At 43.0% G+C, this 26,363-nt stretch overlaps 1 protein-coding gene across 2 annotated transcripts in view; it reads right to left on the bottom strand.

The window, feature by feature from the left end:
- The window catches only part of LOC132378048 (calcium/calmodulin-dependent protein kinase type 1-like), a 236,646-nt gene that overhangs the window by 22,331 nt on the left and 187,952 nt on the right, over positions 1-26,363 (bottom strand). For both annotated transcript variants that reach the window (XM_059944697.1, XM_059944696.1), the window contains exon 4: positions 20,612-20,686. In XM_059944697.1, coding sequence (XP_059800680.1) covers positions 20,612-20,686 — 75 coding nt within the window. The remainder of the gene's footprint in view (positions 1-20,611; positions 20,687-26,363) is intronic.

Consider the following 26,363-nt stretch of genomic DNA (forward strand, 5'->3'; position numbering starts at 1 on the left):
GGGGCTGCTATGGATGAGGAAACCCTCAATTATTGTAGTGGTGTACCACTACAGGGAGCCACAAGAGCGGCAACAGTCCTATTTAAGGAACTACTTAATGCACTGACTATGGATGTTAGGATGGAAAGGGGTTGCAGATTTTATTCTTGTAAATATTTTTATTATGAGTAATGCTTATTTTGATATATAAACAGACTTGGATTTTCACTGCCAGAAGTCCTCAGACTTGACTGGCACATTGCAAGGAGAGCTGGACTGTGCACGTTGACAGTCACGTGCAGCAGAGAGCAGCCTGACGAGCTGTATCACTGCGGGGCGCGGAAACTGCACTGGAAAACTCCACATCAGGTAGTCAAAACTGCCCAATGCATTACTGGCACCAGCTTGTCCACCATCAAGGCCGTATCTACAGAAAGGTGCCACACTGCCTGCTCCTGAGCTGTTGGCCCACTGCCGTCGGGGAAAAGGCTGCGTAGTATCCACACCAGGACCAAAGGACTCAAGAACAGTTACTCCCCTCAAGCAGAAAGGCTGATCAACAGGAAGAGCATCCGGTCCAGACCACTACTGTCACGGACACCAAGGAGCTGGACTCCGTGCAAAGGGCTTTCGAACATTGCAGTGCTTGGCAACGATGGTGTCAGTGAAAGTAAAAACTACTGAGAAATGAATCACTCAATTTGCCAACATCACTAATGTTACAGCCCGATATTGCATCAGCGAAACAGTTACACTGCGAACTTACTTAAGAATCTGCCACTGTCAGGGCAGCCCTCACTCAAGGAGGGTCTACGTGGCAGTGAGGCCATCGCCATGGTGAGTGAGGCAGGAGAACCTACTCCCAGAAGGTTATTCAGTTCTCGAGGGCAGCAAGGCCAGCTCAGCCTGGGGAGGACTGGCAATGCTGTAAGCTCAGTGGTCAATTAATCCAAACACATAAGGTAATTCGTCACAAAATGGTCCAACATGAGTGAGCTAAGCAACAACCCCTTTCCTCCTCCTTATTAACCAGCTAGTGCTTTTCCAAATCCAACATTATATTTTGTATCAGTACGATAGCTTACAGAGGGTCTGAAAGCTCTGACATCATCATAGATCCCCATCTAATAAACATTTATTTTATTTAGCGATACTGTGGAATAGGCCCTTCGAGTCACACAGCCCAGAAACCCCCGACAACCCCAAATTAACCCTACCCTAATCAAGAGGCAATTTACAATGACCGATGAACCCACTCAGTGTGTTTTTGGACTGCGGGAAGTGAGAGGCCACTCGTTGCATGGGGCGGGCTCAGGCTGGGACTGAACTGCCACGAACGGAACTGTAAAAGTGCCACACTAACCGTTACAGTACCGTGCTGCCCAATTTATTCCTCTTTCTAAAAGAAGCAACCTTCTAAGCAATTGAAAGCATTTAAACTAACCACATTCTAACCTTTCTACTCTATGTCAAAGATTCACAGCACCAGGTTGAAGTTGGCAAACTCGGGTGCCCATGTTGAGAGTCAGAGAGACAATAGTGGACAGCTGACCACATTAGGGTCTCTGACTACACAACAGAAAGCCTGAAGTCACAAATACCCATTGGCCAGCATTTCCCCACAGACTCCAGAAGATACAGCTTCCCTTTTCTCAGTATGAAAATCTAAAAGCCTCCTTGTTGCTATAGATATTATGGTAACGGGTGCACACAACACACACCAACCCACTTATGGACTAAAGGGACCACTATCAGTGAACCAAGGTGTACTTGGTTAAACTTTAAAGTCAAAGTCACAGTTATTATCAAACATATAATACACTGAAGTTCATTTCCTTGCAGCTTAACATCAGCCTCCATAATTTTGTTGTCCACAAACCATTCCTTCCTTTCTTCATGCGGTACAGTGTGGTTTGTACTGTCACAACAGTTCCCATTTTGCAGTAAGTATAAGTAATTGATAGCACAACATACCACTTCACTGCATGGCTCTCCATCAGCAAAAGGATCACACATTTCCTTTAAAAAGTCATATTCCTCTGTATGTCAAATGTTCCACAGTGAAAGCCCTAAATGCCTGGATATGGGTTCCATCTGACGGTACAATGTTATGATTGCAACGGTCGAAAGGATTAGAGATCAGGACAGATAAACCCTGCTAGGCACTGGGGAAATACATAATAACTAAAAGAGATCAAACGAAGAAAATGAAAAGATCCCAAGGGGACAATTTCCTCCATGGGAATGTCCTTTAGGAGAATCCGCTGTAAAACAACAAAAGGCTGCTTTCCGGGGAGTTTTGGAAAGATCTGAAAGGAGACTGGAGATGGGTTGGTGGGAGAAGTCTTGCTCATCAGTGCAACTTATACACTAGAGTACTCATTTATGAAAATAGGATTTAATATAATTCAAAGTTTAATTTTCAAACTCTAATTGTTGGGATCTGTTTATTCCTGTTTACTAATTTTATTAGAAGTAAAGAAATTGTAAATGAAGTGTGTGAAATTATCAATGAAACATTTTCCCTTTTTTCCATTCTTGATACAAGTTAAATATGTCCTACATGCAAGGAGACAAGAGAAAATCTGCAGATGCTGTAAATCTGAGCAGCACACACAAAACGCTGGAGGAACTCAGCAGGCCAGGCAGCGTCTATGGAAAAGAGTACAGTCGACATTTTGGGCCGAGACTGGAGAAAAAAAGATGAGGAGTAGGTTTAAAAGCTGGCGGGAGGGGAGGGAGAAACACTAGGTGATAGATGAAACTGGGTGGGGGATGGTGAAGCAAAGAGCTGGGAAGTTGATCGTTGAAAGAGATACAGGGCTGGAGAATGGGGGGTCTAGTAGGAGAGGACAGAAGGCCATGGAAGAAGAAAAGGGGGAGGTGCCCCAGAGGGAGGCAATGGGCAAGTAAGGAGATAGTGAGAGAGGGAGAAGGGGTGGGGGATGGCGAAAGGCGTGAGGATCCATTACCGGAAGTTCAAGAAACCGATGTTCATGCCATCAACCACCCCCCATCAGCCTCTGTGTAATTCTCCACAACTTCTGCCATCTCCAACCGCTAGGCACATCTTTCCCTGTCAGGGATCACTCCCTACATGACTCCCTTATCCATCTGTCCCTCCCCACTGATCTCCCTCTTGGCACTTATCCTTGCAGTGGAACAAGTGCTACACCTCCTCCCTCACCACCATTCAGGGCCCCAACCAGTCCTTCCAGGTGAGGCGACACCTCACCCGTGAGCCTGTTGGGGTCATCTACCATGTCCAGTGTGGCCTCCAGCATATCGGCGAGACCTGACGTAGATTGGGAGTCTGCTGTGCCAAGCATCTATGCTCGGTCCACCAGAAAAAGCAGGACTTCCCAGTGGCCACCCATTCCCATTTCCACATGTCTATCCCCGGCCTCTTCCACTGTTGTGTTGAGGCCACACTTAGGTTGAAGGAACAACACTTTATATTCCAGGAAACACATACAAAATACTGGAAGAACTCAGCAGGCCAGGCAGCATTATGGACAAAATATTGGATTCTTGGATTTCCAGCACCTGCAGATTTTCTCTTGTTTGTGATGGCATGAACATCAATTTCTAAAACTTGGGTAATGACCCCCCTCTCAAATTCCTCATCCCCTTTTCCCTCTCTTATTTATCTCCTCACCTGCCCATCAACCCCCTCTGGTGCTCCTCCCCTTTCCCCTCTCTTACTCATCTCCTCACCTGCCCATCACCCCCCTCTGGTGCTCCTCCCCTTTCCCCTCTCTTACTTATCTCCTCACCTGCCCATCAACCCCCTCTGGTGCTCCTCCCCTTTCCCCTCTCTTACTCATCTCCTCGCCTGCCCATCAACCCCCTCTGGTGCTCCTCCCCTTTCCCCTCTCTTACTCATCTCCTCGCCTGCCCATCAACCCCCTCTGGTGCTCCTCCCCTTTCCCCTCTCTTACTCATCTCCTCACCTGCCCATCACCCCCCTCTGGTGCTCCTCCCCTTTCCCCTCTCTTACTCATCTCCTCGCCTGCCCATCAACCCCCCTCTGGTGCTCCTCCCCTTTTCTTTTCTCCATGGCCTTCTGCCCTCTCCTGTTAGACCAGCCTCGGATCTTTTTCACCAATCAACTTCCCAGCTCTTTCCTTCCACCACCCTTCCCGGTTTCACCAATCACCTTGTGTTCCTTCCTCGCCTCCACTCACCTCCTTTCTCTAACTCCTCATCTTTTTTTCTCTAGTCCTGATGAAGGGTCTCAGCCTGAAACATCGACTGTTTACTCTTTTCCATAGGTGCTGCCTGACCAGCTGAGTTCCTCCAGCATTTTGTGTGTGTTGTCTATATGCAAGGAAGGTGTTTTCCTAAAACTCAAACCCACATGATGGAAAGTTCGTTATGCATCAGTATTTTCAATAAATGCATGAAGATTTAAATGGAATAAAATAAGATTAATATCAGCTTTATCTTTCACATGTATATTGCAACATGCAATGAAATAGGCTGAGTTGGGTGCCAACACAGCTGGTCCACAGTTTGCTAACCCTAATCATCTTTGGAATGAGGGAGGAAGCTTGTGCGCCCAAAGACATTCCACATGGCTACGGAGAGAACGTCCCAGTCAGGAGGCCCAATCTTACTGCTGGCGCTCTCATCACACTGTGCTATCAGCAGCTAATGGAGTGTTTACAAACAGCAGTCCAAAACTAACAACTGTAAATGCAAGTAACAATGCCAAACTGGAAAATGTTTGAAATATTCAATATTTTCTGGTTCTACACTAAGAACCCAGAAAGCAGTGAGAATATTATGCAGAAAGGGGTAGCTCACATACATTCAAAGGAGAAATCTATTGAATGAAGTAATTTGGTAGAAGGAGCATGTCAGCATCAGGTTCTTATCATTAACACATGATGTGAAATTTGTTGTTATTCAGCAGTGGTACAATGCAAGACCTAACACCGTAAGTTCCAAACTAAATATATTGTTCAAAAGAGGAATAGCAAGGTAGAGCTCATGGACCGGTCAGAAATCTGATGGCAGAAGAGAAAGAACCGTTCCTAAACTGCTGAGTGTGAGTCTTCAGGCTCCTGTACCTCCTCCATGACAATAGTAAAGAGAAGTGAGCATTCCTTAGTGATGGATGCTGCCTTCCACGTGTGGAGTATAAACCCCAGCACAAATCGAAGTGCCAGTTCTGTGAAATTCTACCTAAAATTGTGTTTAGAGAAAAATGAGCCAGATAAATGGAGCTGCAGTACTGCCTGGGGATAGAGGAAGGAAGCTCCACCTGTGGGGTCACAGCCCCACCTGGTGGACAGAGTTAGCGAGCTCAGGCTGCAAAGGTCCCACACTGTCACCTAGTGGGCAGAGTCAGGGAACTCAGTCTGCAGACTCAAAGCACCTTTGCAGGTCACAGCATTCACTTGAACAATGAGCAGTCTCGGACCACTTTAAGCAGCAAAAAGTGAAGTGGGAGAACATTGATTCAATGTGACAATATATGCCTGCTTTGTCGAGCAGCTCCGTTCTATTCACAAAAAGCAGAATTTCCTTGGTAGCCAACCATTTTAATTCTTATCCCCATTCTCATTCTGACATGTCAGTCCATGACCTCTTCTTCTGCCACTCTCAGGTTGGAGGAGCAACACCTCATATTGTCTAGATCACAATGGCAATAACATTGATTTCTCCTTCTGGGAGTTTTTTTTTTCTCTTTTTTTTCTTTTTCCCACCCCCTTCCCTCTTCTTCCATTCCCCACTCTGACCTCTTACTCTTCTCATCTGCCTATCACTTCCCACCCCTCTTCCTTCCTTTTCTCCCATGATCCAATCACCTCTCCTATCAGATTCCTTGTTCTTTAGCCCTTTGCCTTCTCCACCAATCACCTCCCAGCTGCCCCCTCCCCCACCCACTCGGCTTCACATATCCCCACTAGCTTGTCCTCCTCCCTCCCCGCCTGTTTATTCTGGCTTCTTCCCCCTTCCTTTCCAGTCCTGATGAAGGGTCTTGACCTGAAGCATTGAGTTTTATTCTTTTCCATAGATGCTGTCCGACCCGCTGAGTTCCTCCAGCACTTTGTGTGTATTGTTCTGGGATTCCAGCACCTGCAGTGTTTTGTATTTATAATGAACCAATACCAATTCTGCTATTCTAACTGGTTGCATCACAGCCTGGCATGGAGGCTTCAATGGACAAGGTGGAATAAGCTGCAGTGGGTTGTGGTCTCAGCAAGCTCATGCAGGTAGCAATTATAACCAACGTTTTGATGACAGACTCTGCCATCTTCATCAGGGAAGTTCCTGGGCATGTCCAGTCTGGTACTACTTATACCCCCATAGTCTGTCTCTCCTGATTGATTAGTCTTCATCCAATCAGCTTTCCACGCTCCCACCTTGTTTACAATTGAATTCCAGTTCTTATTTCGAGCGAGATCTTCGCCTTTGTTAAAACTCTTTTCCTCTAGATTTAGGTCAATGACTTCCTTTACCAGGCGGTCCTGAAAGCCACTGGCTTTTGTGCTGACAAACTCAATCCTATGGCCAATGCAAATGCAATGTTCTGGGTAACGCAGATACACCTTCTGTGCTCCTTGATGCGGGTTTCCGCCGTGCTTCCCTTCTGGCCGATATTCACTACTCCACATTCACTGGGAATCCTAAGTCCCGGGTCATCTTTGACTCACATAAGCTGTGGGCTTCCTAACGGGCTTGTGGATGGTAGTATTCCGGTATTTCTTCAGGATTCTGGCAATCCTTCCAGAAACCATGGCAGTATAGGGAAGGCAGATGGCAGCAATGGGATCCTCCTTGTTGCTAGGTTTCCTGTTTTTTCCTTCAGCTCTTCTAAGGGCCCAGTTGTAGCCATTCTTTCACCTTGTGACCAATCTATAGGAACGTCGTGCATAATATTTCCTCAGCGACACTCTCCGGGTTCAATATAGTTTTCAGACGGCTAATCAAAGTAGAAAGAACTGCTCTATGTTAGGAGACGTGATAGTGACTGCTATTGTTAAGGTACAAGTCCATGTGTTTCCGATAGATGCCATGGCTGAGGCTAGCATCTGGTTTCCATCGTACTAGAATGCCCAGGAACTGGATGCAACCGTTCTTCCCCATCTCCACCGTAAATTGAGTATTTGCATGTACACTGTTCAGATGGTCATGGAACTGTTGGGAGTATCTAAAGCTGATGAGGCCACACTACGAAGGTGTCACCAAGGAATCTGAAGAAGCATTTGGAGCATAAGGACAATGAGCTCAGAGCCCTCTCCTCAATGTCCTTCATGTAGAAATTAGCAACAGCTGGCGACAATGGCAATCCCATGGCCACTCCGTCCGTTTCTTCATTGTCATTCGAGAGGAAAGTCAATGTTTTGAGCTGAGACGCTTCATCAGGACTGGAAAGCAAGTGGGCAGAAGGACCTTCCTTGCCTGAAGCATTGTCCTCCATGGATACTGCCCGATCTCTTCCAGCATCTTGCATGCATTACATTGATAGCAAGGACTTTCAATGCATCCTTTTAGAAAAATCTCATAACTACTTCCCAGTTTTCTTCCAAGGAAACTAGCTTTGCCATGAAACCGCAGGCTCATTCCTCGTTCAGGCATCACAGTGAAACTGCCAGCGAGGCCATTTGCCACAGTTCGAGAGACACGATTTCAATGCCAAACACAGGTCACTCTGGCCGTGACTCTGCCTGAGTGCTATTGTAATGATGTCCGGGGCATAACACAGAGAGAATGAGAAGTGCCATTAGTGTAGGATTAGCATAAATTAGCGTAGAGATTAGTGCGGCATTATTACAGCTTTGGGGGGGTCAGAGTTCCGAGTTCAATTCCGACGTCACCTATAAAGAGTTTGAACGTCCTCCCCGTAGAATGCATGGGTTTCCTCCAGGTGCTCCAGTTTCCTCTCACAGTCCAAAGCTGCATTGGTCATTGTAAATTGTCCCATTACTAGGCTAGGGTTAAATCGGGGGTTGCTGGGCAGCGCGGCACAAAAAGCCAGAAGGGCCTCTGGTCAATAAATAAACAAAAGGATGATAGTTAGTGTGAGCTTGAGTGGCTGAGGGACCTACTTCCACACTGTACTCTCTATGACACATCAGACTGGACACTGTTCAAGGATCAGCCTGGACAAAGAGCACTCGACATTTCGTTACAACACAACATGAAACTTAAACTGATTGTGTAAAACCCATTGGTGTTTGCCTTTTAGGGATTTAGGAGCAGGGCAAGAGCTGACTGTTGCCAAGTCCCAGAAGTGCCAAGACCAATAGCTGCCTCAGTTGTGACTGGCACAGACCAGCTGTGACCCATCTATTCTTGTAAGGAACAAGCAGCGTTATTTGAAAGGCACAGGACAATCTCAGAAATACCAGTTTGGTTGAAAATAACATCACCACATATTCCGTGTCCAAAACAAGCAATGGGAAGGCAATGGTTGTGGATAAACAAGACGCTAATCCCAGTTGGGACCTGTTCCACACAACAGCAACCTCATGTCCTGGGCAGTCAACAGAGAAGGGAGCATTTGGCAACATCAATATTAAATTAATTACAGGTGACCGACCAAACATTATAAAGGGAAGGGGTATGCTCCTAGTATAGCAATTTTCTGTATGAAAAAGACATGTCATCTTGGGTCAAGAAAAGTCAAATTAAACCAAATAAATTTTATGTTCATCTGTTTAATTTTCACATAGAGTGACAGAACACTGGAACACAGAAAAAAGCCCTTTGGCCCATCTAGTCTGTGCCAAACTATTAATCTGCCTAGTCCTTTTGACTTCCACCCGGACCGTGGCCCTTCATACTCCTCCCAGCCATGTACCTATCCAAATTTCTCTTAAATGTTGCAATCAAACTCCCATCCACCAGCTCCACTGGCAGCTCGTCCCACGTTCTCACCACCCTGTTTGTGAGGAAATTCCCCGTCATGTTCCCTAAACATTTCACCTTTCACACTTAACCCATGACCTCTCATTGTAGTCTCACCCAACCTCAGTGCATTTACCCTCTCTATACCCCTCATGAATTTGTATACCTCTATCAAATCTCCCCTCATTCTCCCACGTTTTAGGGAATAAAGTCCTAACCTATTCAACCTTTCCCTGAATCCATCAAGAGCAAATTATATTCCAGAGCTGAAATTCCTGGGGAGTGATATATGAACCTTGCAAGGATGATTCCCCACAACCTGAACTGCCAGGCGAGGGGTGCTGAGTGACAGTAGCTGTTGAAGGCAGGTATAGTGAAACAGCTGCTGTAGAGTTGGAGAAGCAATGCATGGAAGGGATCTTGATATCCAGGAACCTGCTGGAGTGTTTTATACTTGATGCCACGGTAGAGGGTGTGGGGAACACAGAGAGAGGATCATGGGAAGGGTGTCTTATAGAATAGACTGCCAGTACTCATCCTGTTAAAGAAGAATCAGGCTAAGGAGAGGAGAGGACTTCTTCTTACAGTCAATCCCACAATGGCAGCCACATGTGACGCCTTCAAATATAAGAGAGGAAGGATGCAAAGTGTATGTGTGATGCAGGGTCTTCCAGATTAAATGATCAAGAACAATTGTATGGCATATGGCAGGACTGAGAAACAAAAATAAAGAGATCAAAGAGAAGCTAGGCTGAATGGGGGGTGGAGGGGAGGAATGGAAAGTGGAAATATTCGAGGTCCTGGGAAACTTACTTCCCTCAGAAAGTTTGTAAAAAGACTGCAGGGCACTGAGCGATGTGAATATTGAGCAAGACACAGAAGTGATCAAAGATACACACACAAAATGCTGGAGGAACTCAGCAGGCATGTGTGTTACTCAGATTTACAGCATCTGTAGATTTTCCCTTGTTAGTGATCAGATATGGTCCCTTCAATAACACAAATCTTGCTGATGTTTAAAATGGTGGAGAAGGTGGCACAGTCACCACACGGGGCAGCTCGACTGATACACAATGCAATGCTCTGGAGGAGGAGGAAGTTAAGGGAATGTGTGGTTTTAACTGTAGGATATGACTAATTGTGTCATGTAGAATAGGAAAGAGGTTTCAGCAAAGAAGTTTAAAGATCAGCTGACAAGGACAGACTTTAGAAGAGAGATTAGAGCATAATGGCATAGAGTTAGATGTTCAGTGGCCTCAGAAAGGCTAGTCTCGACAAGGATGCCTCCTAACCTGCGTATTTACTCTTCTGTTTTAGCTTCTGGGAAAATATACAGGAACTTGAAAGCCTGGATGTCCTGGGACAAGACTGCATTTATCACCCTTCTTTCACACACCATCCCAGTGGTGTTACTATATTCTTGTACTTTCAACTCCAACTCCCTCAGTTATTCCACAATTGTCACTCTAAGAGTTTTTGTTGCACTATTTCACATTACACTGCAGTCTGCTGATTTGCACTCATTGTATTCTTTATTTCCACGTATCTGTGAACTACGTGCAAGCAAGGTGTATGTTACAATACACTAATATCACTTAGCCTACCTGGTGCCAATGATTCTTAACTTAAGGCTGTTATAGCCAAGTCCATAAACCATCAGCACCCATGCTATGTATGATCTGATTGCACTACCAGAAAAATGGTGAAGCATTTGGAAATACTTCAAAAGATGTCTAGCTCAGGTGGTTGATCGTTGGGTTGCGTTGCTGTGCCATCTTGGCAATTTACTTACAAATGTTTCGTCAGCATGCAAGGAGATATTGTCAGTGTACTGTTGGTCATGGTGTGTCCTCCTAGTTCTTGGCCTTTTTGTTTTTCAATTATTTGATTTGACATCATTCCAGAAACTCAGTTGTGATGTGGGGAGGAAATCTCATCGCTGATTGGCTGTGTGGCTAACTGCGAGTTATGCGGCTTGGAATCTTGCCCTTATTGACTCATAAACAGAATCTATGTGTTTGTTTGCAGAAATAGTCCCTTTCCTGTTCTAGGAATTCTTCCACATGCTACATGTGCACTTGTGCCATAACTTACCCTGATGCCCAGTCAAATCAGTGTCCCCCTCGATCTTCATGGGTAGGGAGCAGGAGCTGGCCATGTCACTGATGATGTCTCCTCACACTTACAAGTAAATTGCCAAAGGTGGAAGCATATTCATTAGGATCTTTTAAAAGAGAAATCAATCCGTATTTGAAAAGGAAAAATATGCGGGCTGCAGAAAATGAAAAGGAAAGGGACTCCTTGCTTTTTCAAACTGCTCTCACAGACACAATGAATCAACTTAGCTCATTTTGCACCGTCCTGTGGCACTGAACCGTTCTATAATTCTGTAATGAAGATTATCTCAGGAGTATGTTAGATGTTCATGGGATACTCATTGGTGAGGAAGGAAACTGAACTGAATGAGGAATGGGTAGTTTCTGAGTCTCCATTCCTTAGTGCATTTCTTACCCAGTCACTGGCTCCAATTTCCCCTTCTGACACAACTTTAAATTTAGGTTCTCTTTCCATGGGGGCTGCATAGCCTGCTGAGTATTTGCAGTATGTTTTGCTCTATTGCTTCTTAACAGGACGCATCGCACTAAACACTGTGCTAACCACCACAGTTAGCGTAGTGGTTAGCGCTACACTATAACAGCATGGGGCATCCCAGAGCTTGGAGTCCAATTCCAGCGTCCTCCCCATAGAATGCATGTGCTTTCCCCGGGTTCTCCAGCTTCCTCCCACAGTCCAAAGGTGAAGCAGGTAAATTAATTGTCCCATGATTGGGTTAGGGTTAAATTGGGATTGTCTAGGGTTACAAGGCTGGAAGGGCATATTCCACACTGTATCTCCAAACAAAAATAAAAAATAAAGATTGTAACAATGGTGAGTAAGCATCCAACTCCTTGAGCCTGCTGCAATGTTCATGAAAAACGTGGCTAATCTTCCACCACAATACCATTTTCATACACTGTACCTGTATCCCTTCACCCCAGTAACAGCCAGAGGTCACCTGATCTCAATGGCTAAGCTCCCACACCTCGCCTGGGGAGAGAATCCCAAAGATTCACCACTCTTTACCGAAGAAATTTCACTTCATTTCAGGACCAGGGCATAGTCTCAGAATAGATCAGAGATAAGGAGGAATTTCTTTACCCAGAGGGTGGTGAATCTGTGGAATTCATTGCCACAAATGGCTGTGGATGCCAAGTCATTGGGTATATTTAAAGCAGAGGTTGACAGGTTCTTGATGAGTAGGGGTGTCAAGGGTTACAGGAAGAAGGCAGGAGAATGGGGTTGAAAGGGATAATATATCAGCCATGATGGAATGGTGAAGCAAACTTGATGGGCTGAATGGCCTACTCCTATGCCTTACGGTCTACATGGCTTACCACCTAATTCCAAGTCTTTGTTCATAAGTTCTAGACACCCGAGCCAGTGAGAACATCCTCATTTCATTCACTTTATTGAGTAAGAATTGTGTTAATTTCAGTGCAATTATCTGCCAGTCTTCTGAACTCCAGAGAATGTCAAGTTCCCTTCTAAGCCTCTCAAAACCAGTTCACCGAATTCTCATTGCACTCCCTCAATTTTCTCACATTAGAAGACCAAAACTGATCAAAATGCAATCAGCATAGTTTCACCAAAGCCAATCGCTCATTGTCTGATTCCTGTCTTCTTCTCACACAGACTCAGTCCTACTCAAAACTAATGGCCTTTCAGTTCCATTAAATCAGACTGCAGTTAATTCACACACGTGGGAACGCTCATTCAGCTGAAGTAGACAGACTTGATTAAATTATTAAAGGCCGATTAATAGCTTATCCTTGATCCTACCTTCCACCTACTCTTCATAATTTAGTCAATAAAATCACTTAAAACCCAAATTCACATGTCATTAATTAATGTGAACAAGTCAGCAAATTAATCTCTGCCATGAGTGGAGGGAGATAGGCCAGGGACTTATGGGAGACATGAAATGTGGTGAAGTGTAATATCGCAGACAAGGTGCAATGTTTATTATAGGTATGGAGAATGATGATTACAAAGTGATTCGCCTGTATAAGACCCAAGCCACACGTGAAGTCATCAAAGAACCTACAGGAGTTATTTTAGCCCTGTGGAACTTCACTTGTGTCAAGTGACCGTAAGAAGGCTTCACTTTTATTAATAAGTGGAACTAAGCACAAAGTCACTGCTTTTTATGTAAGGCAGTAGCTGTACCAGTATCTCACAGAACAACAGCACCCCACATGAATGGTAAAGCTCCCTTTATTAACAGCCAACAACCTTCCTTTCTCCATGAACATGCTAGGATTCTCCGATCCCTCCCAATCTGAGTTAGCAATCCAAACAAAAATCAGCTTGGACCAAAGGAATTTCACAAAAGGTTAACACCATGGTACAAGGCCATTCAGCCTCTTCAGTTCATGCTAGCACTTGATAAACACAATGCTATTGGTTGTCCACACTAGATCTTACTTGTCACCTTCCATATATTCTTTGAACAGAAGTGATTCTCTTGAACTGTTGATTCTTTTGCTCAAAGTGTTAAATCTGCGGTCTGTGGTTCAGAACCCTTCCATGAATGGGAACAGTTTTACCCGTCTACTCAGTCTAGAACACCTATCGCCTTGAATTGCTTCCCCTCTAACCCTCCTCTGTTCCTGGGAGAACAATACCAGCCTCAACAGCTTTGACCCGTAAGCCCTCACATCTAGAACCATGATGATAAATCTTCTCTGCTGTCTCTCCAAGTGCTTCCTAAAGCTCTCTGTTGTGATCAAAGCAGTTTCATAAACATTTGTCATGGCTTTTTCACTCCCGATAAACCTGTACCTCACTTCATGTGGTCCACAATCCTCAATGACTTGCCCTACCTGCCCTATACCCTATCAGCAGATTGCTGCTTCCATGAGCTCTGCTTTACAATTGTACCCTGTTGTCACTCTTTGTGCTTCCTACCAAAATACAAGACTTTCCACTTTTCTGGGTTGCATTTCATCTACTCCTTAACTACTAGTGCCTGGGATTAAAAAGTTAATTAACCATCTAGAACAGTTATGAAAAAAACAGATCTGGTTTACTAATATCATCTAGTGATCTTGGTCACTAACAGGCTCTACAACAGGTACAGTAATCAAAACTGCCCCACACATCACTGGCCCCAGCCTACCCTCCACCAAGGACAGATATACAGGAAAGGTGCCAGAAAAGGATCAGTAATGTCATAAAGGATCCCACCCACCCTGCTCATGGATGGTCTGTCCCACTCCTATCAGGGAGGAAGCTATGTAGCTTCCACACCAGGACTACCAGGCTCAAAAATTGTTAATTTCCACAAGCTGTAAAGCTGATCAACATCTCCACACACTAACTCACCACTACTTCATTATTTCCTGTCAGTCAGCTTATGTACAGTCTAGCATCACTTTATAAGCTATATTATGTATTTATATTTATTGCTTTTTATTATTTTTTATCTTTTATGTATGCTTTTTATCTTTTATATATGTTTTTTCTCTTTTATGGGTTTTTTGTGCTACATCAGATTCGGAGTAACAATTATTTTGTTCTCCTTTACACTTGAGTACTGGAAATTCCATTAAACAATTTTGATCTTGAATCTTTCAAGAAATTTGCCATTCATAACACATGTAACTGTAGACCCATCAAAAGGGGTTGCTCTTAAAAAAGCTTTTTGAAAAGGTCTAGTGAACTATGTGGTTTAAGGACAAATAGAATCAGAAAATAGTTTTGCTCAGATCTAGAAAAATGCATGAAGGAGAAAATAATTTATTCTTAGTTCAAAAGATTTTGCATCATAGCTTTTGCTCTTGTCTCAATCAATACCATCCAAAAAATTTACATTCTTCAAAGTTCTTTTGTGTGCTTAAGAGAGCTGCTTCTCTCTCCTTGGGTTACAATGCTTCATACGTGAAGAATTTGCACTACCTCACCACGAGAAGCCATTTAAGGGGTTAATCACATCCCCTTGAGGGATTACAAGGTTCCACTGGAACAGAAACTTAACAGAGAACAAAGTTTGATGAGCTGGCTCCCCAGGAATCTATGCAAGTTTTAAGAATGAAATAATCTTATTTGGAATAGAAGTTGTATTTTTTATAAAATCTCTCAGCAAAACACTCAACAGTCAGTTCTGCTAAGTCACGCAAGGCACATGCCTCAGACGTCAGCATGTACAGTATAAGCCATCTACAGCTCGCTCTCCCACATTGTAATTAATTGTTAATGGCATTCACAAGTGACACAGGTCACAGATTCCAACTTCCTCCCCGTGGAGCAGCACATAAAAAGATGACATCGACCCTCACCACCCAACCCACACACACCTCCAACGTGAACAAACAGCCCGTGAATACCGGAGATCAAAGGCATCACAGCTTTTCAATAATAAATCTTCATTCTATTCACACTATTCTGCACTCAGTTTCAATGCAAATTAGTTCCTTTGGAACTTACGCTGGATGTGTTGGTTATTGATCTTTAAAAAGTCAATTATTTTGCAAAATTTAAACCAAACACATTAATAATGGAAGAGAATCTGCAGTGAAGAACACAAAATGCAAAAATTTCAACCAAGGAAAGCATAATACAAAAACCATTCACTCAGTGCCACTTTATCAGTGGACATGACAGAGGGCCACTGAGTGAATGTTTGTGGTCTTCTGCTGCTGTAACCCATCCACTCCAAGGCTCCACGTGTGTGTTCAGAGATGCTCTTCTGCACACCACTGCTGTAATGGGCTTGAGTTGCTATCACTTTCCTGTTTGCGTAAACTAGTCTGGCCATTCTCCTCTCACCTCTTCCATTAAGGTTCTGTTTTTGCCCGCCAGATGCTCTTTGTTTCTCACACCATTCTCTGTACTCAATAGAGACAGATGTACATGAGAATCCCAGCAGATCAGCAACTTCTGAGATACTCAAACCACCCCATCTGCCCCAAACAATCATTCCATGGTGAAAGCCACTTATTCAAGTATCTTCCTATTCAGATGTTTGGTCTGAACAACAACTGAACCTCTTGACCATGCATTGAGTTGCTGCCACATGATTGGCTCATTAGATATCTGCATTAACAAGTGGCTACTGAAAGTATTAGGGACATAAAAGTCACTTGATTGCCTAAGGGAACCATTACCAAGGGAAGTTTCAAGACTCAACATATAAGTAACAACAACCAAATTTGTAGCCTATGGAAAAGGGCAGATATCCTTGAAATTTGTAGATTCGGCCATTACGATTATGTCCTGTCATGCTCCTGTGCTAGGGATGAAAAATGACAGGGACTGGTTGAGGCCAGCTGGTTCAATGAGTGAACAAGGACTGTGGATGAGAACTGGGTTAAATAGGCTGCAGGTGATGTCTGACAAATGAGCTGAGTGGAGATTAGGAGGTGTCAGCGGGAGTAGGCTAACACTGCTCTTTCTGCTAAAGCTACTTTAAAATATGACCTGTGGGTACAAGTGGCATTCCAGTTTACTATCTGACACAATGCCATGAAATAAATTCCAGCTTCAGCAAAGCTCATTGGCACCATGATACTTCCTTCAAACATGTAGCTGGTGCTAACGCAAGATAGCTAAATATTTTAATGATTTAAGGTTGTAAAGAGAGCTTTTGGCACATTGGTCTTCATAATCAAAGAATTGATTACCGGAGGTGGAACGTTTTGTTGAAGTTGCATGAAACATTGGTGAGACCTATTTCGGAGTATTGTGTGCTGTTCTCGTCACCTTCTGACAGGAAAGATAATAAGATTGAGAAAATAAAGAGAAAGTTTACAAGGATATTGCCAGGGACTTGGGTAAAGTTTGAATAGGTTTGGACTTTATTTCTAACTTTAATTAATGCAGGTGATTCTCCTGGAGCATAGGAGAATGAGGAGAGATTTGATAGTGGTTTATAAAATTATGACAAACGTTGATAAGGTAAAAGCAAGCAAGGCTTTTTCCACTGATGTTGTGACTAGAACAAGAGATCATAGGTTAAGGGTGAAAGGTCATATTGACATCTAAAACTTTGACAAACTTCTATAGATATGTGGTGAAGAGTATATTAACTGGCTCCATCACAGCCTAGTATGGAAGCACCAATGCCCTTGAATGGAAAATCCTACAAAAAGTAGTGGATATCCCCAGTCTAACATTGGTAAAACCCACCCAACTACCCAGCACATCTACATGAAACGTTGTCACAGGAAAGCAGCATCCATCATCTGAGACTCCCACCACCCAGGACATGCTCTCTTCTTGCTGCTGCCATCTGGAAGAAGGTGCAGGACTCAGCAGCACCAAGTTCAGGAACAATTGTTGCCTTTCAACCATCAGGCTCTTCAGTCAAAGGGGATAATTTCACTCAACTTCACTTTCCATCAATTAAGTGTTCCACAGCATATTGACTCTCTTTCAAGGACTCTTCATTTCACGTTTTCGATATTTATTGCTTATTTATTTATTACTATCATTATCTATTTATTTTTGTATTTGCACTATTTGTTGTATTTTGCACACTGGTTGAATGTCCGAGTTGGTGCGGTCTTTTATTGTTTGTTATAGTTATATTCTATGACGGATTTATTGAGTATGCCCACAATAATATCAATCTCAGGGTTGTAGATGATGACATGTATGTACTTCGATAATAAATTTACTTTGAACTTTGGAAGGTGAAATATTTAAGGGGGATCTGAGAGGAAATTTCTCCACTCAGATAGAAGTGACAGTTTGCTAGTGGAAGTGATGGACGCAGAATTGATTTCAACATTAAGAAACATAGAAACATTGAAAACCTACAGCACAACACAGGCCCTTTGGCCCACAATGCTGTGTCAAACATGTACTTACTTTACAAATTACCTAGGGTTACCCATAGCCCTCTATTTTTCTAAGCTCCATGTACCTGTCCAGGAGTCTCTTAAAAGACCCTATCGTATCCACCTCCATCACCACCGCCGGCAGCCCATTCCATGCACTCACCGCTCTCTACATAAAAAACTTAACCCTGACATCTCCTCTGTACCTACTTCCAAGCACCTTAAACCTGTGTCCTTTCATGTTAGCCATTTCAGCCCAGGTGAAAAGCCTCTGACTATCCACATGAAAAATGCCTCTCATCATCTTATACACCTCTATCAGGTCACCTCTCATCTTCCGCCACTCAAGGCCGAGTTCACTTAACCTGTTTTCATAAGGCATGCTCCCCAATCCAGGCAACATTCTTGTAAATCTGCTCTACATCCTTTCTATAGTTTCCACATCCTTCCTGTAGTGAGGTTACCAGAACTGAGCACAGTACTCCAAGTGGGGTCTGACCAAGGTCCTATATAGCTGCAACATTACCTCTCGGCTCCTAAATTCAATTCCACAATAGATGAAGGCCAATACACCATACGCCTTCTTAACCACAGAGTCAACCTGTGCAGCTGCTTTGACCATTCTGTGGACTCGGACCCCAAGATCCCTCTGATCCTCCACACTGCCAAGAATCTTACCATTAATACTATATTCAGCCATCCTATTTGACCTACCAAAATGAACCACCTCACACTTATCTGGGTTGAACTCCATCTGCCACTTCTCAGCCCAGTTTTGCATCCTATCAATGTCCCACTGTAACCTCTGACAGCCCTCCACACTATCCACAACACCCCCAACCTTTGTGTCATCAGCAAACTTACTAACCCATCCCTCCATTTCTTCATCCAGGTCATTTATAAAAATCATGAAGAGAAGGGGTCCCAGAACAGATCCCTGAGGCACTCCACTGGTCACCGACCTCCATGCAGAATATGACCCGTCTACAACCACTCTTTGCCTTCTGTGGGCAAGCCAGTTCTGGATCCACAAAGCAATGGATCCCATGCCTCCTTACTTTCTCAATAAGCCTTGCATGGGGTACCTTATCAAATGCCTTGCTGAAATCCATATACACTACATCTCTTGCTCTATCTTCATCAACGTGTTTAGCTTAGTTATAAGTAGCTTAGGTAAGTACATGGATGGGAGGTGTATGATGTGCTATGGTCCAGGTGCGGGTCACCGGGACTAGACAGGTTAACAGTTTGGCATGGATTAGATGAGCCAAAAAGCCTGTTTCTGTGCTGCATTGCTCTGTGCCTCTGTGGCCCTATGGCAATATCCATCCACAGACAGGTTTGTTGTGATGCATACTGCAGATTTTACATCAGCCTGGCCAGTAATCCAGGCATACAGTAATTCATTACTATTATCCAGCAAAGTGTTGATACATGCAATAAATATTCTGCACTGGATGGAGAGTTACATTTACAATATTGAGAATATATACAAAGGCAGCTTGACATACAAACATCGCAACCAGGAACAGGAATTGTCCATCTAGTCCTGTCAAGAATCTACCTAACTTGTCCTTTAAATTATTCAAAATCCCTGTTATTACCATCCTACCAAGATGAGTGTCATAGGGACCCACAACCCTCTGAGACAAATGTTCACTTAGAGTCTTATCTAAGATGGGGACTACAACCTCTGGATTCTTGCACAAGGAAACATCCCCTTCACATCCTTCCTAAGATTAGCTTTATTTGTCACATGTATGTAGGGTTCTCAGATTATTAACTGAAATGTTAACTGTTAACTGCATATATAAAATGGCTTCTCTGTAGTGTTATAATGAAATGGCATCTTTGTATGTTAACTGATGAGGTACTGTTCTGTTTGCTAAAATGTTTGGATTATGATTATCGATAACGGAGGAACTAACCAATGGAAGCTATGTTGTTCTGTCTGTATTTGTGGGAACCTGGAGTGAGTGCGCGGACTTTCCGGGAGGAGAACCAAAGAGGAAGGACGTGCTGGACATGCTCTGGTCGGCCACTGCGGTGGGTCAAGGGGGTCGGAGAAGATCAAATTGTGGAAAGAAGACTCCATTAATTCAGCTCCAACGGTTGTGCACAAATTGGTTGAACTCTGATAAGCTTGGAGCCTTTCTCTTTCCTTTTATATTGTATCTCTATTAATTACATAGTTCCAGTAAGATTTATAAAGTGTAATCTGTAAATCGTACATTGAGTGCTGTCTGATATTTTACGTGTGAGTTTGTACCAGTGTGCATTACACAGCATCTACGTAAGCACGAGACACGGCTTGGCGGGCGGACAAGGTTTTCCCTAGACAAACACGAGCCGATAGCCCTGAGTATTACGTGTATATGAAAACATACAGTGATTTTTGCCGTTTGAGTCAAATCAAATCAGTGAAGATTGTGCTAGGCAGCGAGCAAATGTCGCCACATGTCTGGTGCCAACATAGCTTGCCCATAACACAGTCACCCTATCTGTACACCTTTAGAATGTGGGAGGAGACTGCAGACCCCAGAGGAAACCCATGTAGTCACAGGGAGAATGTAGGAACACCTTCCAGACAGTGATGGCAATCAACCCTAGAGTTTACAGCTGGCTGCTGTAAAGAGTTGCTCAAAATTTTATTCTTTTCAATCAAGTCACCTCTCAGTTTTCTGATCGCCAGGAGATACAAACCTGGCCTGTAACATGACACTGATCATGAGTTACAGCTGTTTAAGCATGTTTCCCATGTTGAATGCATGTTTATAAGGCCAGGTGAGTTATGGATGTGTCCATTAGAACATTAACTGCAAATATGGACTCCTGCAATAACCATAACTATATTATCGTGTAGTGAAATGAAATGTGCAATTGATACTTACAGTTGCATCACCAGATAGAGGTGTGTCGGGCTCTCGTAAATGTCTTCCAGAGACACAATATTTGGGTGTTTAATTCTAAAAGAAATAAAATGATTTAATTAGAGGTTATCCATTTTCACTGAGTCCAAAGACCAATTTCAAGCAATTGCATGCTGTTTCTGTTCTATTCCCATACTCTCACTGGGAGACTCCAAATGTAGTTAATAACGGCAGAAACTGAGGAAGCCCCCAGTTAAGCGTGGAAGGAAGAACACAGAGAGTACAGCGTTCCACCAGATTGTGGTGTGAGGTGCTGACACGGAATACAATTATCAAGCACTGGATTCACAACTATATGGTTTTGAAAATTTAAAATTAATTTGAAACTTGGAGGCAGAAATTTATCACAAACATGAGAAAATCTGCAGATGCTGGAAATCTGAGCATCACACACAAAATGCTGGAGGAACTCAGCAGGCCAGGCAGTATCTATGGAAAAGAGTAAAAGGTCTTGGCCCAAAACGACGGTTAATAAAACTTTTCTACAGATGCTGCCTGGCTTGCTGAGCTCCTCTAGTATTTTGTGTGTGTTGGCAGAAATTTATCTTCGGTTCATTACAGTAAGTGAAGATTACTGCATCAACCAGCTGTTTTATGGCCTTTCTAACATTCCGTTCCACTGAGGTCAAAGGCAATCAATAAAGCCGAATATAAAGAGCGAATTGGAACAGGTGACAAACATTACAGCTCCCATTTAGCGCTGTGGCCAATTATATCTCCTTTGATCTCTATTACAGGTCTCTTTTGTCCATTTTCGGACATTGCATTCCACTCCCCATTGCACAGCCAATCAAAAACAAGAATATCACTGCTGCTACTGCTGCTGCTGTCTATCAAGATTTCCTTTAAAAGTCATTTTATTTCTAATCCCTTTTTATTTTCTATTCTGCCACGATTTCCACTTTTGCATCATCACTGCTGATGTGTGCAGGGGAAAGAAGTGTGACTTTGGTAAGAATCTGAGGCAAAAGAATGGCGGAAGGAAATCCTCTCAAAAAATCGACGGAGAAGGAGTTAATTTTTTTTTTACAGCAAATAAACAGCATGCCACACTGACTCACAGATCCTGCAGCTTTAAATCATCTGACTGCTGACACCTTCCTACGCAAAAATGAAGTCCACAATTATAATTATTACTAATCCAGCAAAGAAGCAGAACAGAAGTGAATCTTTGCCATAGTACGAAAGGAATTAACAATCAAGTTCTTCCTGTGGCCTTGAAGCTGAATGTGTGTACAATACAGCAGCCAACACTGGATCAACCGTGTTGTGTGGAAGTTCCACAAGTTACCATTACATTTTAGCACCATGAATCAATAAAAATGTTCTTGACTGTAGTGGTTAGTGTGACACTGCGACAGCTCGGGGCAACGGAGATCGGTGTACAATTACGACGTCACCTGTAAGGGGTTTGTACATCCTGGCCATGGAATGTATGTATTTTACCTGAGGGTTCTGGTATCCTTAAACCAGGGTTACATCGGTGGGTACTGGGCCGTGTGCCCCAAAGGCCTGGAACAGCCTATTCTGTCCAGTACCTCAATAAATGAATAAATAAACGATCAGCCTTCATTCATCATCAACTGTTACTTTAAGGCTGTCTGCCCTTCGCGAAATGTGTCATGTGACTAACTGCTCTCCGGGCTCCAAGAATGGGTGCAGAACGATTCAGCGAGGAAGAAAGCCACAGGAAAAATCACAAAATTAAAAACAGAAAATGCTTGCAACACTCAGCAGGCCAGGCAGCATCTGTGGAGAAGGAAGGAAACAGTTAATGAGTCAAACTGAAGATACTTCGTCAGAACTGGGGTAGAGAAAATATTAAGTTAGTTTCAAACAGTGGGGGCCCCTGGTTTAAGTGGTGGCTAGATGAAACTATAACGGCTATCTCTGACAGGGCGAAGCCAGGATTACTATGAGATAAACTGGAGATGGAATCACACAGCTGATAGGTTTATGAGGAAAGCTAGGAAAATGAAGAGAGGGTGAGAGGAGGAGTGTGGGGAGGGGGAGGAAGACATAGGGATAGAAAGAGAGAGGGAAAGTGGGCGTACAAGCATAAACAAAACAACATAAAATATTTAAAGTAAAGAGAGCTAGACTGAGAGAGAGAAATGGAACAGAAATAAAACACAATGCAGAGCTGGAGAAATACCCAGCAGGTTAAACCATGCTGTCAGAGAGAGAAACACTCAGCCAATGTTTATGGTGGATAGTTGGCCTCTTCTGATGCACGTTGATAATGCATCCAGAAGGATGCAACATACCCAGGAGAGATGAGATGCTGCTTCTCAAGCTTGAGCCGGGCCCTCTAAAGGCACTGAAAGATGCATGGGAAGATGGTTCAGATTGGGATGGGAATGAAGAAATAAAGTAGCTGCCAACAGAGGTTTCAGGGTCACCCCTTCAGACTGAACATAGGTTCTCTGCAAAGCAACTACCCAATCCCTGGCTTCTCGCGCACAGAAATAACTGCATTATAAACACTAAATGCAGTTCATGAGATTGGAAGAAATGCAAGTGAGTCATTACACCGTGAACAAACAGCCTATAGGTTCCTAGATGGTGCAAAGAGAAGTCAAAAAGGATAACAGAACAAGTATCATGTGAAAATGCTGTGAGGAAGGGAGCAGCTGGTGGAGCTGGAAGAACAGGCTGGAACTCAGAACAGGATATAGCCATTTCAGGATGCTGAAAGGAATGGGCAGAGGAGGTGGGACTGCAGATAGATTTTCGTTAAAGGTAGCTGAAAAACGACTTGATTTTCCTTTCCAAATTCTGATGACAGGTCTTTAATGTGAAGCTGTTTCTTTTCTCACAGTTCCTGCCTGACCTGCTGAGTGTTTGCGACATATTTTATTTTTATGTGAAATTTCCAGCATCAGTATTTTTCTGATTTTCACTGATATTAAGAACAATTCTTGATACTTTAATTAATAAACTATCTTTGTGGATAAGTTACTACCAATTTTACAGTATGTTAGAGAGATATTAAAGTGAGATATTGGAGGTAACTCAGAAAGTGTACCCAAGCTTGTTTAGATTTTATTTATATATTTGTTTATATAGCACTATAGCATGGAGTAGGTCTTTCCAGCCCTTTGAGCCAGACTGCCCCAGCAACCCCTGACAAACCCGATTGTGGCTCAATTTACAATGACCAATTAATCTATCTAATATGCTTTTGGACTGTGGGAGGAAACTGGAGCACCTGGAGAAGACCCACACATTCGGACATATAGAGACTCCTTACAAAATAGCACTGGATAGGGACTCCGAACTGCGGAATGCCCCTAGCCGTAGTAGCGCCGTGCTAACTGTTATACACTGCTATGGTACCAGTATTCAGAGATAAAGCACAGAATGAGCTTCCCCATCAGCAACCTGCCTATTTAACACTAGCCTCATCACTGGACAATTTTCAGTGACAAATCAGTGTGTCTTTGGACTGTGGGAGGAAAGCAGAACCCACATGTAGTTCACAGAGAGAACGTACAAACTCCTTACAGATGCACTGGAAATGAACTCTGAACTCTGGAAAGCATCATGCTAACCACTACATGGTGCATTGGAATTTGAATTTTTTATTTCCTTCATCAGTAATTTGTTGAATTTTAAGATATTACAGATGTGTTTCAGTGTACAAAAGCTCTAACAGCTATGATGACACCATTTTTACATTCAATTAAAAGGTTAACATCAGTTTCCTGTAACAGTACAATCATCAACGATCAAAGACAAAAAATAATACTCAAAATGAATACTGCAATGAACAATCTATACTGTTGGTTGTCAATAATTTATCTGTGAATCAAAAGAAAAATGTCTCAATCTGTGAAAGAATTCTCTGCAGAAAATGACTTTCTGCTGCTTTTGAAGTTGCCTGAGAAAAGTGCTAGAGATGTTAGACATCAGATATGAACATTCTGGTGGCAGAAGCAATTCATTTAGGTGAGCATTTGATTAATATTTTATCTACTTTGACACAGCATTGGGAGCTGAATGGCCTGGTCCTGTACTGTCCCTTTCTGTGTTCTATGTTCGATGTTTCTTGCTATAAACCACTGCCTTTTCCAATGCATGAATCTCTTTCAAACTAAAGCCTCCCTACTGTCAGAGGTGAGACTGATGTGAGAGGCACAACACCTGCAGATGAAACCAAACACGCCGGGACATTTCCAAAATCAAAGTTTGCCACAATCCCAAAACATTGCTCAGTGCTCATCTTGACACTACATCCAATTATTGTGGAACAAATTCACAGTGGAGTAAAGGGAATTACAGAGGCATGAGAAAAGAGCTTGCTAAAATTGATTGGGAAGGGTCAGTAACTAGAAAACTACTTCTTCTTTAGGATGCATCTATCCTGCACCTTCTGAATTGCACCTAAACAGAGGTGACACAATCGTAGCTGACAAGGGAAGTCAAATCCAACATAAAAGCAAAAGAGAGGGTATATTATAGAGCAAAAATGAATGGGAAGTTAGAGGATTGGGAAGCTTTTAAAAACCAATAGAAGGCAACTAAAAAATCCATAAGGAAGGAAAAGATAAAATATGAAGGTGAGCTAGCCAATTATACCAAGTGCATGCCAAAAGATTTTTAAGATATATAAAGAGTAAAAGAGAGGCGAGAGTTGATATCTGACCACTGGAAAATGATGCTGAAGAAATAATAATGAGGGACATGGAAGTAAGTATTTTGCATCTGTCTTCACTGAGGAAGACATTTGCAGTATGATGGAAGTGCGAGGCAGAAGTGAGTGCAATTGCAATTACAAGGGAGAAAGTTCAAAGACAATTTATTATCAAAGTACACATACGTAATCATATACAACCCTGAGATTCCTTTCTTTGCAGCACAATCAATGACAGACCAAACCAACTTGCAAAAATTAAAAACTTATGCAATTACAAAAAAAAAAGAAAGAAAGAATAGTAATAAATAAATGAGCAATAAATATTGAGAACTTTAGATGAAGAATCTTTGAAAGTGAGTCCATGGGTTCTGGGAATACTTCAATGATGGGGTAGGTGAAATTGAATAAAGTTATTCACTTTGTTTAAAGAGCTTGATTGTTGAGGGGTAGTAACTGTTCCTGAACCTGATGGTGTGAGTCCTGAGGCTCCTGTACCCTCTACCTGATGTAGGCAGTGAGAGGAAAGCTTGTCCTGTGTGGTGGGAGTTCCTGATGATGGAAAGAGCTTTCCTGCAATAATGTTTCATGTAGATGTGCTAAACAGTGGGGAGGGGTTTACTTGTGATGGACTGGGCTGCATCCACTACTTTTTGTAGGATTTTTTTGTTTTAAGGACATTAGTGTTTCCATACTAGGCCATTATATAGCCAGTCAATATACTCTCTACCACAGTTCCTCAAAGTTTTAGATGTTACATCGAATCTTCGCAAACTCCTAAGGAAGTAGAGGCGCTGCCGTGCTTTGTTCATAATTACATTTATTTGCTGCCAGGATAGGCCCTGTGAAATGATAAACCAAGGAAAATAAAAGTTGCTGACTCTCTCCACCCCTGATCCTCCAATGAGGACTGACTTATGGACTCTGGTTCCTCCTCCTGAAGTCAATAAACAGCTTCTTGGTCTTGCTGACATTGGTTCTTTTTGTGGCACCACTCAGCCAGATTTTCAGTCTCCTTCCTATATGCTGATTCGTCACCACCTTTGATTTGGCCAATGACAGTGGTGTCTTCAGCAA

The sequence above is a fragment of the Hypanus sabinus genome, chromosome 19, assembly GCF_030144855.1.
Source record: "Hypanus sabinus isolate sHypSab1 chromosome 19, sHypSab1.hap1, whole genome shotgun sequence".
Taxonomy (NCBI): domain Eukaryota; kingdom Metazoa; phylum Chordata; class Chondrichthyes; order Myliobatiformes; family Dasyatidae; genus Hypanus; species Hypanus sabinus.